Source organism: Callionymus lyra, chromosome 8 (genome assembly GCF_982586985.1).
Source record: "Callionymus lyra chromosome 8, fCalLyr1.hap1.1, whole genome shotgun sequence".
Taxonomy (NCBI): domain Eukaryota; kingdom Metazoa; phylum Chordata; class Actinopteri; order Syngnathiformes; family Callionymidae; genus Callionymus; species Callionymus lyra.
This window is the reverse complement of record NC_141825.1, coordinates 14,620,084-14,638,827: the sequence shown is the minus strand read 5'-3', so window position 1 is coordinate 14,638,827 and position 18,744 is coordinate 14,620,084. Positions and strand designations below refer to the sequence as shown.

General features: G+C 38.0%; 1 protein-coding gene across 3 annotated transcripts in view; it reads left to right on the top strand.

Annotated features, from left to right (window-relative positions):
* frmd4a (FERM domain containing 4A) overlaps positions 1–18,744 on the top strand; it is a 64,152-nt gene that overhangs the window by 11,650 nt on the left and 33,758 nt on the right. For all 3 annotated transcript variants that reach the window (XM_087797598.1, XM_087797597.1, XM_087797596.1), the window contains exon 2: positions 17,818–17,883. In XM_087797598.1, the coding sequence (XP_087653724.1) occupies positions 17,818–17,883 (66 nt within the window). The remainder of the gene's footprint in view (positions 1–17,817; positions 17,884–18,744) is intronic.

The window sequence follows — 18,744 nt, the reverse complement described above, 5'->3', positions numbered from 1 at the left end:
GCGAGGGGAGATGGGGATATCCCTGGCTGACTGGGCTGTATTATTGAGAGACATTTAATCATAGAGGTTTATGGAGGTCAATTGTTGAACAACAATTACTGATTGTTTTTTTTAATATCTTCATAAATGGTTGATATATAGATGGAAAAAGTAATTGTATGTTGTTTTAATATCAGTTATTTTGATTTATTAACCTAAAATAATGACAATTTATACGAGCATAAAATGAGTATAAGGTATTTGAAAGTAAAAAAAACTGTGTACAAATTGAAATACAATATTCAGGAAATGTTGACAATATTCAATGATGCCGTTGACTCTGGATGGCTACTGAAAGAGTGTTGCTACAGATTATCAAATAATAATAGCGAATATAACTGCAAACCATTTCTCTCAAACACAAGTTTCTAAAGCTTAAGTCAGTTGCCTGCTACTTCTTTTCAATGCCTTAATCTGAATTTTAAAGTACAACACAAGCACAAAGTGAAGTAGCTCGTTGTTTGTGTCATTAGCTTGGTTTCCATTTATTTTTCTTGTACAATAGAAGCGATGTTTCTATTATTTCTACAAGCATCGCCTGACAATGCGTTTCCATTGAAGGTGGTTTTGTCCAGGAGCCTTGTTAAAGCTAAACATGTTTGCGTTTAATATGTCATTTGTCAAGAGTCAATGCTAAGATATATTTTTGTCCACATATAGCACATTTTCTAGTCAACTCATGATACCAAAACGATGCATATCACAATACAGGGACAACAGTACGATATATTGCGTTATATTGTGATTCTGTTGGAGCAAGGATATATTTGTAGTATTGTTGGAATACTTGACTCTGACGTTGCAGAATCTACAGACCACATAACTCTTGACAAAGTCGATAGTGCTTTCGTTTGTTTTGAAACTAAAATTTGCAGCTACTGTAGTCGACTGTATCTTCTCATCCTCAGTCATCGCCGGGGGTATAATAGCAACAGACAAAAAGAAACAAATGATATGAATATTAACATGGCAATTGCTAACAAAAAAATCTATTTGTTTTATTTTCAACATACTTTATTGAACTGTAAACCATTAGAGAACTATGTTAACAGTACAGAACTGTCGTATATCCATTCAATATCGTAAAAAAGGAATATGTTGCTGTATCAATATTTTCTAACACCCCTCTTAATACAAGCATAAAAACATTTTTGTATCATGTATATTTTGTTAGAATTTTTTCAAGAATGAAGGAAACACAGCTTTTATCACAGTTTCAAAGATATTCCTCTTTGTTTCCTTCTCTTTTTATATATTTGCCTTTACTCATTTTTTCCCTGCTTAAGCAGAACCAAGAGACGCAAACTTGGAATCACAAGATGTAAAAGGATCAGACTATATTTGTAGATTTAAAAAATAATAATCTACTCAATCAACCCCCACTATAACCTCACCACCGACATGATAGGAAGCGTATCATTTTTTAATTGCTTACGAAAGCAAGCATTGTCTCTCATTCGCTCTGGGAAACCAAAAAGCATGTTTACACTTTCAAACATCATTCCGTGTAATATTGAGTCAACAGCCTCCAGTCACATGTTTCCTCGGGTGGACTGACCCTTTAAGTAAGGTTAGCAACGACAGGCGTCTGAGGTCAGCGCTCTGCTGCTCCGTGTTGGGCGACGTCCCTGGGTAATTGTCCGTCATTTCTCACATCGCCCCACTTTTAAATGGATTTCAGCTGAGTACCAGCCATCTCCTCTTCCTCTCAGAACACTTCTAGCCTCCACCCTTTTCTTAAAGGCAGGATATCCTGGTTTAGACACAAGGGTACTATCTTTTCGTCTATCATTTATTTTTGTAGCAAATTCAACTCGAACAAAATAAGGTTGTTTATCGCTAAATTTTTCACAATAAAACAAAAAGCACAACTTATTTCTCAGATCCCTTTGAAAGTCATTATTTCATAGTTTTAATATAAATTCAGAGCAAAATCATGTCTTTTGCTTCAACATTCGCAATTGGAGCTCAGCCAATTCCTTTACTGAGATAATCATTCTATCAACGGCTAGAATCCCAGAAATAAAACAGAGACACCGAGGCTCAAATCCAGTCACTAAATCAGCTGAATGTCGAAGGAACCAGACCGTTTTTTGTCAGCGTCACACTCAGACCATGGTCAGTTGAAGCAAGTTATTTATTAGAAGTTGTTTCCTCCTCTTTTTAGCAGATGGTGTTGTTAATCAAGACCTCGTGTAAGCCCCTGGTTTCGTCCAGTCTCTGTTTATCCTCGGTTCGTCCTCTCACTTCCTCTTGTTTTTTTTCAATACTTCTCAGGACATGCAGGCACATTTCCAAAAAAGGGGGAACCGGAGTGTCCGTAACATATTCCCAGGCCTTTTCCCAGATCCGCCTGTTTGGCAGCCAAGTAATCATTGGATAGAAGATGAACTTGTGACTTCCTACTGAAGAATTCCAAACGCTCCCGTCAGAAATAAATCTTTGTTCCTTCTGCCAAAGTTAAAGAGATGCCAGAGTGGACACTATCGAAATTCCCACATTTACACTGGCTTTGTTTCCTTTATTTTATTACAACAAGCCTGCGGCGTGTTTGGGTTTGTTACTCCAGAATAGGTACACAGAGAAAAACTCTGTGGAGACTTTAGGTGGTACAAGGAATTCACAAGGACTCTCCGGGGGAATTATCTTATTTGCATAGTTTGCTTGCTAAACACTTTTACTGCTTCGTTGCCAGGTTTATCAAATACACAGTTAAGTGCTTCTGCACGTGAGTGACAAGAGAAGGAGGCTCAACATTTAAAGAGCTAAAAATCCACCCAAGATACTCAAATGGTTTCTTGGTTATTAATGGGAAATCGAACTTGAATTTGTCATTGACTGACAGTTGGTTCGCACTGTTACCGTGAGCTTAAATGTCACAACCTGAATAAGAAAAAGGTTATTCTCTTCAAAACACTTGAGAATGGTGCACAAGGCATTCGTTACCAGGCCGTAGACAAAGAGTTTATTAGAGAATAAATTGTTTAATTTATTTTGTATCGATTATTAATGTCTCAAGATGTTTTTTCTTCTATATCAAGGTGTAGCGTATTGTATATGGAGTGTTGTATTTTAATGTACCAGTAGGTTTTTGAAGGTCTGTGAAAATAAAGCCAACAATAAACCGTTTTTTACGTAGGAAGAAAAAAAGGACTGGAAAAAAGAAAAGCCCTGAAACAGTGCATACCTCCAAGGAGATAATGTCACAAAAAGATTTTATGCAATCAAAACAGAACTATAATCAGGAATCGTTTGCCTGAAGGCAAAAAATAAAACACTGATAAAACAACAGGTTTTAAAGCATGATTGTAGTGAAAATAAGACAATTACAGGGTTAAGGCTGGGCATAAGCAATGAGAAGCCAAACAAGTAAAAAGCGAAATCTTTAGAACACTTAATCATACTCTAGATTGAACTCTAGCAAAATTGTATCACTTTTAAGAGAAAGCTTTGAGACAAAGAGGAATATTTACAAGGGAAAAGTATAAAATAAATATATACTTGGATCATTTTAAAGATTTAAATGATCATTATTTGTAATAATTAATATTTAAACACCTGAAAATGTTATTGTGCTTATGCTTGTAAATGTATCAATTTGCAAACCTTTGGTTAACCTTAGAGGCATTAAGATAAAACTGTCCCACAACATGCTAACAAGGATTACCAAGTGACCCAATAAACCACACGTGTAAACATCATAATCGTTCTGGTCGCCACTGCTTCGGTACACACAGCCCGTCTACTCAGAGTCTGAAACGACATATCAACACGTTCTCTGATGTCATTAAGAAACCAGGAAGAAATGTCTGGCGCTGCCATTAGCACCCATTTCAACAGCCTGGCTAATAAATCAGACGTGTATCCGTGTAAACCCTCTAAGTGAGTCTGATTCCTGGCCCAAGCACTTCCTAATGGCCTCAGAGGACCACAACATTGGGATGTTGGGGGTCGAGAGGTGGTCTTGCTTTTTGAGTGAAGCGATAGGTCTGACGGTGGCATTAGTGACGGGGATATAAGGGCTTATAATGTTTTAGGTTCAAGGGTTAGAGTCTCGATGTAGACTGGTAATCCTAAGGATTACTAAGAGAATCTGGTGAATATCTGAGGAAATCCCTCTCAGAGACCCTTAGATCCAGTGTTTGTGTGGCTATAATATCCTCGGCCAGTGTGTCCACATGTGTTTACAGACCACAGGCTTACTTTTGTAAACGTGTGAACATTATTTAATAAATGCAGCGCATAAAACCAGGAGCAAGGAGCCTGGATTTGGCTTTAAAATCATCATAACAGAATAGCTTGTGGTTAGTTTGTGAATATCCATTTGTTATTAAATTGAATTTAAGATGTTTGTAAGGTTATCTGTCATGGGCTAATGCTCAATTTTTGTTTAATATTATATCAAAATTTACATATTTATGATGGTCAACTGTCAATTATTTTGAACATGTTTCTGCTTAACAAAAACAGCATTCGTTTCTTTGTTTCCGTGTGTTTGTCTGGGTTTATTTTTCACTGGAAATTTAGAATAAGAATGGCCATTTATTTGTTGCTACTTTTTCCTGAGCTCAAATGATGCTGTCATTTGAAAATAGAGACTTAATTCTACATTTGAAGGCTATTTTTTCTGTCAAACCTTTCATTTGGCAGCTGCTGTAGAAGTCTTTTGCTAACATTCCTGCAGTTTTCACTTAATGTGAAATCCTCATATGAGAATGCAGAGTCTTGGGAGGTTATTTCTTGTCATTTCAGCATCAGAATGAATTGATTTGAAAAGTTTAACTGGGGTTTCAGAATGCCTCAGCTTTATCTAAACGTGTATTTATTTAATTCTATTCTATAAGACCCTTTGCTATTAGATACAGCTCAACAGGATTTGATTCTCTTTCTTAAGGACACGCTTCTACACACACAAAGGCCACACACACTTTGCTGCAGGGTTCTCTCGACAGATGAGTTGGGTCAGTTTTCATTACTCCAGCTCAGAGAAACCAAGTGTGTCGTAATGGAGGGCGGACACGTTGAGCCAACGTTATGGAAGGATAAATCCAGGCTACAAGGACACACACACATATATATACATATACATATATATATATATATATATATATATATATCTTTACAACAAGAGCAAAGTGTTGGCTTTGAATCATCAGTGACATTGATTTCAATGAGATATAAAAGTATGATGAAGTTGAATCTCGAGTCACTGCTTTCTAGAAGCCATGGAGGTTGTTCACCTTGACCCAGAGACAACACAAGGGATACCACAAACCCATTTGTTTTCGAGCCTCCGGGTCACCTTGACCCAGAAATAAGACAAGGGTTAAAAAAGACAAAGAATTCCTTTTTGGAGGAGATACGTTTTGGAAATTTATTTATAACACTTTTCACCTCACAATATTTTTCAAACTATATTTAATACTTTAAAGTACCGTATACTAAATAATTGATATATTTGCTTCCAAAACTATAGTTGTATTTTCTCAAAGTCTTATGCGAGTTACATAAACAGCATCATCACCCTGCTAGAAAACCTCTAGGGTAAAATATGAGTCATTGGAAGAACATTTTGCTTCTTTAAAAACATGTTTTTGTTGCCTTATTTTCTGCACACTCGTCTCTAAGCTCTCGTGCATCACCTAAGCCAGGATCTCCTGAGGGGTTGAATAGGTGGGAAGGTTGTCAGATGAGTGTAGGTGGGTTTGATTCTTCCAGACAACAGCTCTCTTGTCTCTACAATCCAGGGATCACTATTGAGGCGTCGACCATACTACGCATGCTTTGTGAGGGAAACCTTTTTTTGGGATGTGTGTTTTGTGCTCATCTTTCCCTGGATGTTATAATGCCTCAGCTGCCTCCTCCTATAAGTGGCCTACATTTCTGACAGGCTTTCTCGCAGCCTGATCTCGCAGAAAGTCGTCATGGCTACTGTTGTTTGCGTCTTTCGTGCAAAGCGAGGAGGTGGGATTGAAAGTGGTCAAACATTCATGTACATTTGTGTTGTGGGGGCGAGTGAGACAGTGTGGAAGACATCATTGCCGTCCCGCTGGAGGACTAAGTGGACCGGAGGAAGAATTACAGTGGCGGAAGCTGACAGAGCTCCTGTGAGTCTTTGAACGTTCCAGAGAGCCTGAGGGACAAACTCCGCTTTTAAAATCATCTAGGACGAGACATTGAAATTATGTAAGAAACATATGACCTGCCAAAAATATTCTACCACCGATACCTGCTATTATTATCCTTTTTAATTGTCTCGCGTCCTTTTCCATTGAGTAGATTTTTTCATATTTCCACCTAACATACTGTAGAAGATTTACACATTACCGATATCTATACATTCAATGTTTTCCTCAAATTTTAATAAATGTGGTTATTAAACTAAATATCCACATAATTCAGACAAAATAATCTTAACATAAACAAATAATAAGTGTAACAAGGACGTCAGTTTTACCTCAAAGAAACTAAGGCTAGCAATGATACCCACTAGCTTGCTAGCTAACAAGTGTATAATTTAATTCAGGGATGTCCAAACATTTTCCGAGGAGTGCCACATTTGATGAAGTGATATTCGGGGGCCGAATATGAACCAGGAAATTTGAAATTAAAATTAAAAGCTATCATCAACCTATTCAACACAACATTCCAATATTCTCCATGTAAATAAAATTTAGGAATTAGCATTGACTCTATGTTTTTTTCATACTAGTTGTTAATTTTTAAATTGTTTTAAATGTCTCTGGTTACATAATACAGTTTTTAATTACCCTCTCGGGCCACATAAAATTTGCTTATGGGCCACAAATGGCCCCCTGGCCTGACTTTGATTTAACGTTTACTCAACTTTACATTACAGCTGAAAACACTAATTCCCTAATATCCCTATTTGCTACATGATGGCAGTGCTAAGCCTAAAATAGCAGATAAACCGTATCCAACTGTGCGGGAAGCAAACCTGCTTAATGCCTTGGCTCCCGCACGGGTTTGATTGATACGACTTGAAGGAAAAGGTTCTTTGTAAAAGGGGCATAAAGCATGATTTTAACATATATATTCGTGAATCAGTATATTACTAATAAAATTAATGATATTTGGTTCTTATTAAAGTGAACAAGACTTAAAATGCATTGGATTTATTGAACGAAAAATGGTGTACTTTTTATTTCCTTGTCTAGACTTCACTGTTGGTTTAGCATACAGCACATTAACTAGGGCAATGGACTGTTACATGACACATTCAACAGCCCACAGACAACTGCTTAATATTCAGCCTGCAGACAGATTAAAGTATTTGGTATTCCAGTCGGTCACAGGACATTGGGAAGCAGAAGTTCAACCTTGCAGGACACCGTGATGCCTCTCCTCTCCGCAGGCCTCCGTGTGCTTGTTGATCCTCTAATATGAAGCTAAAAGGGTCATTCAAGAAGTTAAGACAGGCCAAGGTTGAGTTGATATACAGTTGTCAACTCGGCTACAAAATAACAGCCTCCTGGCTCAAACACGAAAAAACACTTAGATGGCACATACCTCTGCCAAGGACCTTTTTTTTAAAGAAAAAAAACAACACAGTTAACTAAACAAATAAAACTATAATTGTACTCTAGAAATATTCTATCTCGTGCTACTGGCATCGGTCTACTCTGTTGGCAGCAGTATCACTGGACACGGGGTCACTCAGTTCCACCGTGATTTTCTCTCGTTGTAAATTATTAATGACCAGCGAAGGCATTGAGGTAAAAGATCCTTCCCCAGTGAATGAGTCTCACACGAGCTCACTGACACCAACAGTTCAACCCCCATGATCCCACAGACTGTGTTTCATTGAGATAAAAGGTGACATCACACCTTCCAATTCATCCTGAACCAGCAAATGTTCGCCTGTCAATACCCGGGAGCATCTCAACATCTCAGAAACACAAAAAGACATGTAAGAAAATGTTTTCTTCAGGCTTTTGAATTCATGGTCACCCTCTGGGCCGCAGAAATATATTTGGCTGAATGTCAGTGAAGGGCGAAAATGACCCGGAAAGTCGTCATGTGAGAAGGTGGAGAAAACACAGAAGAAAGCCTGTTTCCTTTGGGGAAAAAAAAAAGATAAGAGGTATAATCCCTGTTGCATTTAAGGGTCACCTCATAAAGAGACACACTGAACGCAGGTGAAGATATGGCGCCTCAACAGCCTGTTAAAAAACGTATCATATAAGCGGATGACTTGCTCCAATTCCGACACACTGTGGCGCTATGTCAATAAACTGTTGTCAAGTGTCATGAAGACATGTGGTGCCCTCTTTTTAAGAGCTTTTGTGGTAAATATAGATTCACTCCAAGGTCCAGCCTGAGAGTGTATTCCTGTACATCTTCATGACCCAGTTAGCCCGAGCACGGGACGCAACATCTGTACTAGAGACCAGAGTTTTTAAAACATTTAATTCAATTATTTAGGAATATTTTACCATACAACAACAACTAAACTACAAATTCTATTCATTTTCTTTCTACCTCTTTAGTTTAACAAAGATTCAAACAAGCTAGAATCATTTAAAAAAAGAAAAAAGTTAGGATTGAGAATAGTCTTGCAATCAGCAAATGAATAATATTTACTCTTTGAAATCTTTCCGAATCCTTGGAAGTAACAGTAAAAGTAATTAGCTTGTTCCGTCATTCGAAAATCTCCACTCGTGACGACTCAGATAACCAGAGTACACAATGCAACGAGGCAGAAAAGAGCAACGACTGCGAGCAAATGTTTGTTTCCATTTTAATTAATTGTGTAACCAGTGCTGCCTTTTTTCGAGGGTAAATATGAGATATTTATATCGTTCACATTTATCATCTATTTGCAGATGTGACGTCAATTTAATCTCCTAATTCCGACTCCAGTCCTTGTTGAATAAGGATTGTTTTTCTTTCATTTGCAGCTACACAAAAGCAGTATGTTAGTTTTTTGTTTGTTTGTTTACTATTTAAACTGTAAAATAGCTAAACAGATTAACCAGAACTATTTATGCCATTTTTTTCTTGAAAAATCTGTTTTTTTTCAGTTCAAATAAAGGGAAATTGTAAATTATCAAATAACCTCCTTGGCTGAGGTAATAATGGGACGAAGATTGTGACCCCGGCATATAAAAAAAGGATTAATAAATGTGAGATAAATGTAAGATTATTTCTACAGGTGTAACAATCAATCACAACAGACAGATGAAATGATGTCCTTAGGTCAAAATGCAACTGCAAAGTCATTGTCTTTGAAAAGAATATTCAATTTAGATGGTCATAATTGTCATTACTTAAGTGTATTTTTAGATTCATTTTACAACCCTTTCAGTGACATAGAGTTTATTTCCAAAGTAAAGCAGCTTTTGTCTGTGATTTCTAAAGATAATTGTAAGAGATTGTCGCTTGAATACACAATAAAGGTTTTTTTTTGGGTAGCCCAGCTTTGAAGCAAAAAAAAAAGAGAACAAAGAAAGTCGGCTACAAAAATATCTCCAGTCTGTTTGAAGTGGCAGTATGTTTCTGATTTTGAGGAGAAAAAAAAAAAATAAGCGTGCCCTAACTGAAACCACATTGCCGTCCCAGGCGGGCCCGGGTGGAGCTCACAGACACTCATGGAAACACACACTCACACACACTTGAGCAAACATAACGGATCTCTGCCGGTCAGTAGTTTCTCGAGACATTCCTGGCTTCCCTTCCACGACCCTCCCTTGCTTCACTCTCACTTCACCGCCACTTAAATCTACACTTCAGACTTCCTTCAACGCTTTAACGCTCATCTTATCAAAGTCATAGTGTGCTTGTTAAAATGATAGATGGATTCTTCTGTAGAAAAGAAAACTTTAGGGTTTCTCACAGAGAAGCTCATCCCAGATTTGGGAAGCAAAAGAATGTCATTATGTCCAACAGCAGGGGGAGTTTTGTGACCCACAAACAGATCTTAAATCTTAATCGGGGTTCAAGGAGAAGACAAAACAAGTGGTTCCACAATTACATTTATTTTCCAAAGTGACCGCCTCAATGACTCACGTGTTGAGAGACTGAAAGGGTGATAATTGTAGACTTTAAGGAAACTCGACTTGTGATTTTTTACCACACACACATGCTACAAACGTGGACTGTGTATTAGGTCAGTCTTTGGAGACTCCAGGTCTAATATATGTTTATAGCATTATGACTTTGTGTGGCAGTAGTTCTCAAAAGTTGATAAGATCCAAACACTTCATATATCCCCTGTAGTTTAGCTGAGGATCATTCATAATAGATATCATGACATAAAAGCAGCACTATGGAGGATTGAGCAAATTCGTTTCTGGCGACCCCATCTGTTTGAATAGTGTAGTTGCAACATTGCAAAATAACAGGAGCATCTGAAGCGATATAGTTCACATGTGGGTTTGTGAACAAAACAAGAGAATGGTTCTGGTAATGTTGTTTCCCCCTTTCCTCTTAGTAGTAGTCTTGGTACTTCTGCTACAATGGCAATGAATGCAACCGCCATCACTTTTGAGTTAGGTAGGTAACGTTGCCTCTTGAAAAGCAATGTTAAAATAATACCTATGGAGATCTACTGTCGAAATCAAAAAGATTCACTTTTTTTTTGGAGCTGCTTTAAGGGAAGGGTTGTTTATAGTGCAGGTAGTGATTCTGCGTAACTACATGCACCTTTAAAATCGTGTGCTTATCATTCTTTGGTTGGACCGTCATCCTTGTATCTTGAAAGACATCAAATATTGCATCTTGAAGTCATCATTCTCGTGACTAAGCATGGCGCACCATATCAATAGTCATCCCGCATTCCCAGCGCCAGTGTTTGTTTAGTCTCCAAGAATAAAGCGGGCATGCTGATAAACACCAGGATGACAGTGTCTGTGGGTGTGTGTTTCAAGCACCTCCCACAGACTCCGGGTTACAAAAGATTCTCCAGCTTGCTCCCATTATAATTCAGTCCTGTTTATATGGCAGTGAGTACAAGCTCCCTTTCAACCCCCGTTGTCCAAATCACCCTTACAACCAAACACCCATCTCTGGTAAAACAACATTTAGTCGACTTCTTCAAATATTACAACTTCTTATTATGACCAACCCTTGAGCCACACAGGCTCAGGGTGTAGGTGTGGCACTGACTCAGACTTCTTCAGAATCAGAATCAGAAACCTTTATTTGTCCCGCGAGGGGAAATTCGGTTCACTTCTTGTGAAATGTTCTTCACCTCACAACACGTTCATTTCATGGTAAGGTCGAGTGACTAGTAATGGGTTTACGAGGCTTCATGAAACAGCTGATGAGGTATCGTGATACAGTGTCTTCATTTTGAAAATACACTTTATTTTACTCTGTGCTTTATAGTCTTTGCCTCTGATCTACTAATTCAATGAATCCTAGAATCATTTATAAACTTACAGTGACATCTAGTGGGCTTCCAGAATAAACACACTGTATCATGATACCTCTTCAGCTGTTTCATGAAGCCTTATCAACCCATCACTAGAGAGGACCCTTTGAGTCAGTCTTTTCTAAAAAAAAAATAATTTAAGTTTAAATAGAGTCTGAAATAAATAATTTAATAAAACTGACAGTTAAAAATAAGCGTGAGTAAAAGGTTATTCTTTAGTTTTCAGAAAGCTTTAGGTTGTGTTTGTTTTCTTGTAAAGCACTCTGAAAGTGCAAATCTCTGCCTGTTTCCTGGATACCCCTACATTTTGACTTTATGTTTTACATACCATTATTTCCCTTCTTTTTCTCATAACTGGATTCAAGATATAAAGTCATTAAAAGCAATGAACTCAATGGGGCAGAGGGTGCTAAACATATACAGTAGGGTTAACAGGACTTTCAAGACCTTACGAAATTCGTGGCACTCCATCTGCAAATTTGTTGTTTATTTCCTCATCAACATTAACCCGAAGATTTCCCTTTTATTTAAGAAACATGATGATCGGACACCTCCTTGGCAGATGTGAACATTTATTTTGAAGAGAAAAAGTTGGTTAAGCAACATGGTTTTAAAATACTTAGTCAAGGTATACTTTTAAAATCTGGTCAATTTAAAGTCCAGTATACGATGACTGAGACGACGGTCGAATCTAAAATCAGCAGAGAACTCGGTTAACATGCTCTTGCAGTGTAGAGGGCAATTATGTCTTTTTTGGTTTGACTCAGCTTGACTTTTGTGCAGTTATTTTTATTCCTTCTGAATCCGAAACAATGACGCCTAAGTGTTCTGGATCTTCCTTCAGTAATACTTACTGCTCCCTCCATCTGACATCGTCAGATTTAGCCACAATCCTTCCACTTATCCCCCCCCCTTGCCCTCTGCACTGCTCAAACAACAGGATCCTTGTGATAGCAAAACTGAGGAAGCAACCAATAAAAGCAGATATGTGTTTGACTGAAGAGCAAAAATGAAAGATGGCTGTATAGATTATAGCTGAGGAACATGACATCTGGATATGTTTAAGCTGGACAGGACAGTATCCGGTGTCTGGGACAAGCCAAAAATATCCTGTAAAAAAAAAAGAATCCGACAGGAAAGTGCAAAGGATACACCAAGTTCTTCATGTCGCCAATGTTCTTCAATTCAAGCAGAGACTGCACTGTTTTATTTGCTTCTCCACTTTTCCAGGCTTTAATATACAACCTTTAATTAAAGGTACGACGACACGTGCGCCGCTTTGTTTTCATAACACTCGACCTATTCATTTAAATACTTTCATTCTTGCCAAATAAGTCTTTATTTACAGTAGACATGTGTACTTTCTCAGATCAGCGTACATGCCTCGCATTCGCAACTATTTTTGGTTTCTGGCTGTATATTTGTTTTGTTAACATTTTGCGGTCTCAACGGCTAAAACGGCGTCAGGTGAACACAAGTGCCCAGTTTATGTCAAAATTCAAATAAAGCCACTGAGCAACAGTCCACATCCAACGGCCGCTGTAGATGTCGGGCCAAAAAAAATGATTTCCGTAGATTTGTGTTTAAACAGAACACAGGAAGTGACTCGCCGGGACCTCATCAAAGACCTTCTTGTGCAGCCGAGCTACGTTATGACGGTGATGGTTATTTAACAAGTGTAAAGGCTTCGTTCAATGCTCTACTCGACCACATTTAAATGTTATGTGATGTCATTCCGCTTTGATCTGTGATGTCAGAGTTGCTTTGTTGTTGTCCCTCAGGAATACCTACTTCTAAAGCACAAACACACCAGCCTTTTCCCTTTTACATTAATTTCCCTTCTTTTTGAATCATTTTTTTTTTCTTCAGTTTGTAAAAGATGTTAGTACTTAACAGCATTTATTCTACGTGACACATATTAACCACTGATATATTTGTGGGGCACGATACAAGCATTATAAAACCTTTTTAAATTACCTTCATTTTGAATGAAATATCAACCTCTTTAAAGCCACTTTAAATTAATGTCAGGGCCATATTTCGCCCCTTGGCCACTAACTATAACTAATAACCACTTAAATGATCATAATTATAAAACTTTAAGATTTTCTTGTGGTGGCTTTTTTAATATATAAAAATGCAATAATAGGAATTAAATAGATTGATCAAATTAAATTAAATTAATTAAAATAAAATAACAGACATTTCCTTACAATTGCATAGGAGTAATGAATGATTGTCTATATTTATTTTTCATCATACAGTACGTAATAAAATATAATACAATAATTTAAAATAAAGTGGTTAGCACGGTCGCCTCACAGCAAGAAGGTTGCTGGTTCGCTTCCAGGCTGAGCAAACTTGTGACCTTTCTGTGAGGAGTTTGTATGTTTTCCCCGTTTTGCTTGGGTTTACTCCGGGAACTCCAGTTTCCTCCCACAGTCAAAAAACATACAGAGGTTGACTGAGAACTTTAAGGAATTGATCCTTAGGTAGGAGAGTGTGTGTGAATGGTTGTCTGTCTTCGTGTGCCCTGAGACAGACTAGCGTCCTGTCCAGGGTGTCCCTTGCCCCTCACCCTATGATACTGGGATAGGCTACAGTCTCCCGGACCATTACCATAAAATTGCATTAGAATATTAAATGGTCAATAAAATATAAATGTACAGGTAAATAAATAAATAATAAAATAAAATAAATACATGGAATGTGATTAAATGACGAGGCTAATATGAGTGAAATAGTCAAACGTACGTTGAAACTATACGTGAGATCAAATACACAGATACTAATAAACATTGTATTGGAAGTTATTGTATCAACGGTTGACTGGACGTGTGTGTGTGTGTAGACTAAACACACACGCGCACACACACACACTCTGCAGATTCTCATGGCTGCTGCAGAAATCACCCCCCCCCCCCTCTCTCCTCCCCCCTCCTCTCCCCGCCCCCACATCTCGCCTCCATTATTCCCGTGTTTTCTACTCGGATGTCAGTCCGCACTCGCGCCGGTGTTTTCCCGCTTCTCACGCCGGTCCAGCCTCGCTGTCTCTGGATCTACCTGCTCGTGGTTGAAGGCGAGGAGGAGGAGGAGAAGAGGAGGAGGTTGGGTGGGAGGTGGTTCTTCTGTGAAGAAGAAGCTCCCAATGAGAAGCGCTCTGGAGATGCGAGTGACGCCGGGTCCGGACATCATCTCGCTCGCCGTCCGTGAGCCGCTGTCGCCGGCGGTGAGCAGCGACGTTAGACCCGCGGTCATGGATCCGCCCTCGGCTCGCTCGAGAACCAGGAGGTTTCTTTTTTGAATGAATCGCTACTCGCTTTTCTCTCTGGGATTAACATCAATGACTTTCTCTTTTTTTTTCTTTTATATTTTTTAAATAATCGCCGGGAGAAGAGACGTCCAGAGGTAACAACGTTTTTGAGTCTTTTAACGGTCATAGTATAGGTTCATGATGGAGATGATCTTCATTCATTCTCTGGTCCTTCTGCTGTCAGTGAGTCATGGCCCTGGAGGACCAGCCAACTGGAACATGACTAGTATCATGTGCATGATATGAAAACATTCTGTATGAATCACTTGACTTTGAGTTTCAGACTAGTCTGGATTTACTATTTTTTTTAAAATAGTAATAGTGCAACAAAAGTCTGTGTTACATCATTATTATGGTTGGTTTTGTCATTCTTGCACCATGACTATGCACCCGTCAGTGTCAACAACATTAGTAAAGAGAGGAGCAGAGCTCAACATTGATAATTCATGAGAACAGAAGAGGAAAAAACACAATATAATGATGAAATCGTGGATGCTTGTGATGAGGGGAGGGGTGGTCGGGCTGGAAATATTAGATTAAGAGAACAGATACTGTTGAATCTATCACTGAGATGTATTTTTTTTGCTTCAATTCCAATTTAAACTTGAGAATTAGTCCCAGAATCTTGTATATTTGTCTTTGTCTTGTTATAGTTTGGCTATAGTTTGATTCTAGTTTCTACCTCAAGTCTTGATCCAAGCACATACAACTAAATAAAAAGTGTTCACTTCAGAATGTTACTAATTATTTGTACCATGACCAAATATCGCAGAAAATAGGTCCACACTTTAGACAAAAAACAACCAAATAATTCTATTATTTTTGAGGCTTAAGAAAAACATATCCCAATTTATCCTGACAAGCAATATATCAGAACTTCACTGTATGTATATATTAAATATTTGGTACAAGAGTCTGTAGGTAGTATCAGTGGTTTGGTTACTATCACACTTGCAAAAGCTCAAAATAAAAATAAAAATAGGCAAGACTTAATGAAAACCTCAGATTTCTATAAAAAATTCCAAGTTATTTTTTTCTTTAACATTTTGATATGGAAATATAAACTCAAGCACAACAATTATGTTTAATCTGCAATTCTATGTCAACGACTGTTGACGTGTGTCTTAAGACAAATCCGGCCCGGTTTCTGCCAATATTTTGATGAATGTGACTCCGTCTTTTTATAGAACTTTAAAAACTAGCGCAAAGCTATTCATAGTAACGTCACCACAAAGTGAATTTTCATCCTTAAACCAATAATAGTTTTTTCTGCCGGCCTAAAATTAGCCTGAAGGCAGTGATTTGTCACATTGATGTTGAGGTTTTGTGTAACTCCCAGGTGTATCCAGCAGCAGTGTGCGTACTTACTGATGCGTTTGTACCGTCTGCATCGCAGTTTAAAGTAATAAAACATAGCTGTTTTTTCTTTTTTTAAGACATATGTCGTGTTGTTTTGATCGCAGGAAATACAGTACCTTCATCCTTTCCGATTACTTCACAAACCTCTCTACCCAACATGAACTCATGCTCCTGTTCCAACTTGAAACTGAAAGCTTGTCTTCGTTGTGATGATTTATTCTGCAAATGCATCTAAGAGGGTTGTTGAGCATTAGCCGGTTTTAAATTGATTGCCGTTTGGATGAAGAACAAATAATTAAAGTCATAATAACTTAAGTACCGATTTTCTTTTGATTTTAGAGCATACGCTCAAGACTTTTGGTAGTTTTGAAAGCAGTATGCTTAATATGACTTGACAACCAATTGATTATTAGACTCTTTAACATCCTGAGCTGAAGCTATGTTACAAACTCGGCAGTATTAAGTTAATCTAAGGATAATGCATCAAAGTCGAAGCTTTGCCACATGACTTTCTGTGTCACGCAAGAGCTTTTGTTTTGATTGTATAGGTTAAAGAAACATTAATTTTAAATAGTAGGAATAGTATCTATATAATTTTTATATATATATATATATTAAACACAAGAATTAGGTGAAATAATAAGAAATAAAAATGATTCTTCAAATTTGTAATAATAATTCTAACAATACATCTTAGTTATATAGCTTTTTGGTGGAAATTCAAAATCACCTTCAATAAGTAGAATGAAAACTGGTGTTACTTCTTGTTTTAACTTGACTTTAAGGCATTAAAAACACCTGTATCAAACCTCCATTAATAATTATCCACTCTCAGGTCCTCTTTATGTCATTATTAAACTCGTTAAATATTATTGTCTGAGGTAGTAAAATAAAATACTGTATACAGTAGACATAATTTCTGTTTGAGAAGTTGGAGATGAAAACATTGGTGTCATGCAATGTGTGCACAGGTGTGCGCCGAAACTCTCCCGTGCTAACAGTGGCCAGTTGAATGCCGGTCGGCTTTTGACGGTGGGAAGTTTGTTTGTTTTGCTGATGCTGCGGACACACCCCTCAGAGCCCGAGGTGGCTCATCTGATCCTCTTCAATTGGGAGATGAGGACGAGTTACACAAGACCTTTGTTTGGAGGGAGAAAACCGAGGATGTCCCGTTCATCACTTCCTTCTCTCCCTTTTATAGTTATGAAGTTTGATTTGCTCGTCTTACCCATTATTTTCTGCCGCTTTTGTGTGTTTCTCGACGCTCTGTGTAATATCTGGAAATTTCCCATGGTTGACTTTATCACGACCGCACCTGCTTCAGTGTTGATTCTTTTCAGCCTCATTCTGCAAACCCTCCCACAAACAGTTAATACAAACGAAAGAAAGCCTTTTCTGTGACATATTTATCCTGCAACTGGACGTCCATCAGGAAGAGACACAGAGTTCTTACTGTTGCGCCATTGTTTTCGAGGTACATCAACTGGCATTGTTGGGCAAGAACAAGGGTCACACTGTGATGCCACGCTTGCACTGGAAAAACAGTGTTCATAGGTGTAAATTAAAATAAAATGAATTTGACTCGTCAAAAGGAAATAGTGTCAATGTATTCATGCGTTAATTGGAATGTGTTTAGAATTCTTTTGGTGACCTAATACTCTTTCAACTCTGCCAGACTGTCACACTCAAGTTCCCCATTCTTCTCTTTCAGATGACGGAAGGGAGGCGATGTCAGGTCCATCTCCTGGACGATAGGAAGTTGGAACTCCTTGTTCAGGTGAGTCTATGCTTTTAGCGGCTTCTTAACAATCTGGATTACCTTAATTTCTTTTATCTTGCCACTGTACTTTTTCAAAGATTGTCTGTTTGACAAGCAAAGATACGTGATGTTTATCTTTCTACTCTGCCAGTAACATGAACCTTTTATTTACATAGATTTGTTTTGCTTTGCTGTTGGATTGAAAACTTTGTGCTTCTCATTTGACATCGAGACAGTTAGGTCATTCCATTGACTGTAACGTGGCTTACTTTGACCACTTTATTATTGGCATTGACAAGACATGTACAAAGACAAGATTTGTCTTTAGTTTAAAGCTTGTTGTTGAGCTGTTGCCTTGTGATGTAAAGCTCTTATGGAACACAAGACAGCCAAACATCAAAGAAACAAAAGAGCCACTGCAGAATGTATTGACTTTAAACTATGAGGTGTTTCAGTAACATGAACAAGAGATTGAAGCTAATTCAGTTCAGCCTTCCATGTCCCTTGAGCTAGCTTTTGCAGCCAAGGTTCGGATTGCTAAGGTCCCCATCTATCTCTGACCCAAAGGGGGCGAGCCTATGAAAAAGGGTCCCATATACTATTTTTTGCTTTGGACCCTTTGTTTGATTGACCAAAGCCGTTATCCTTGCTGCGGATGTAGTCCGACATATTCAAGTCTTCAGTGTATTTATACTAAACTTCCTGGGCTATTTCCCTTTGTTTAACAGAATAGATTGACCCCCATCTCCCCTGCTATAATGAAATCCTATTATTCGTTCTTCACCGAGACGATGAGTGATAACAGGAGACAATCCATATTACATTAAACGGTAATAAATGACACAGTTTGTGTGCGAGGGAAGTATGCCATCGAGAAAC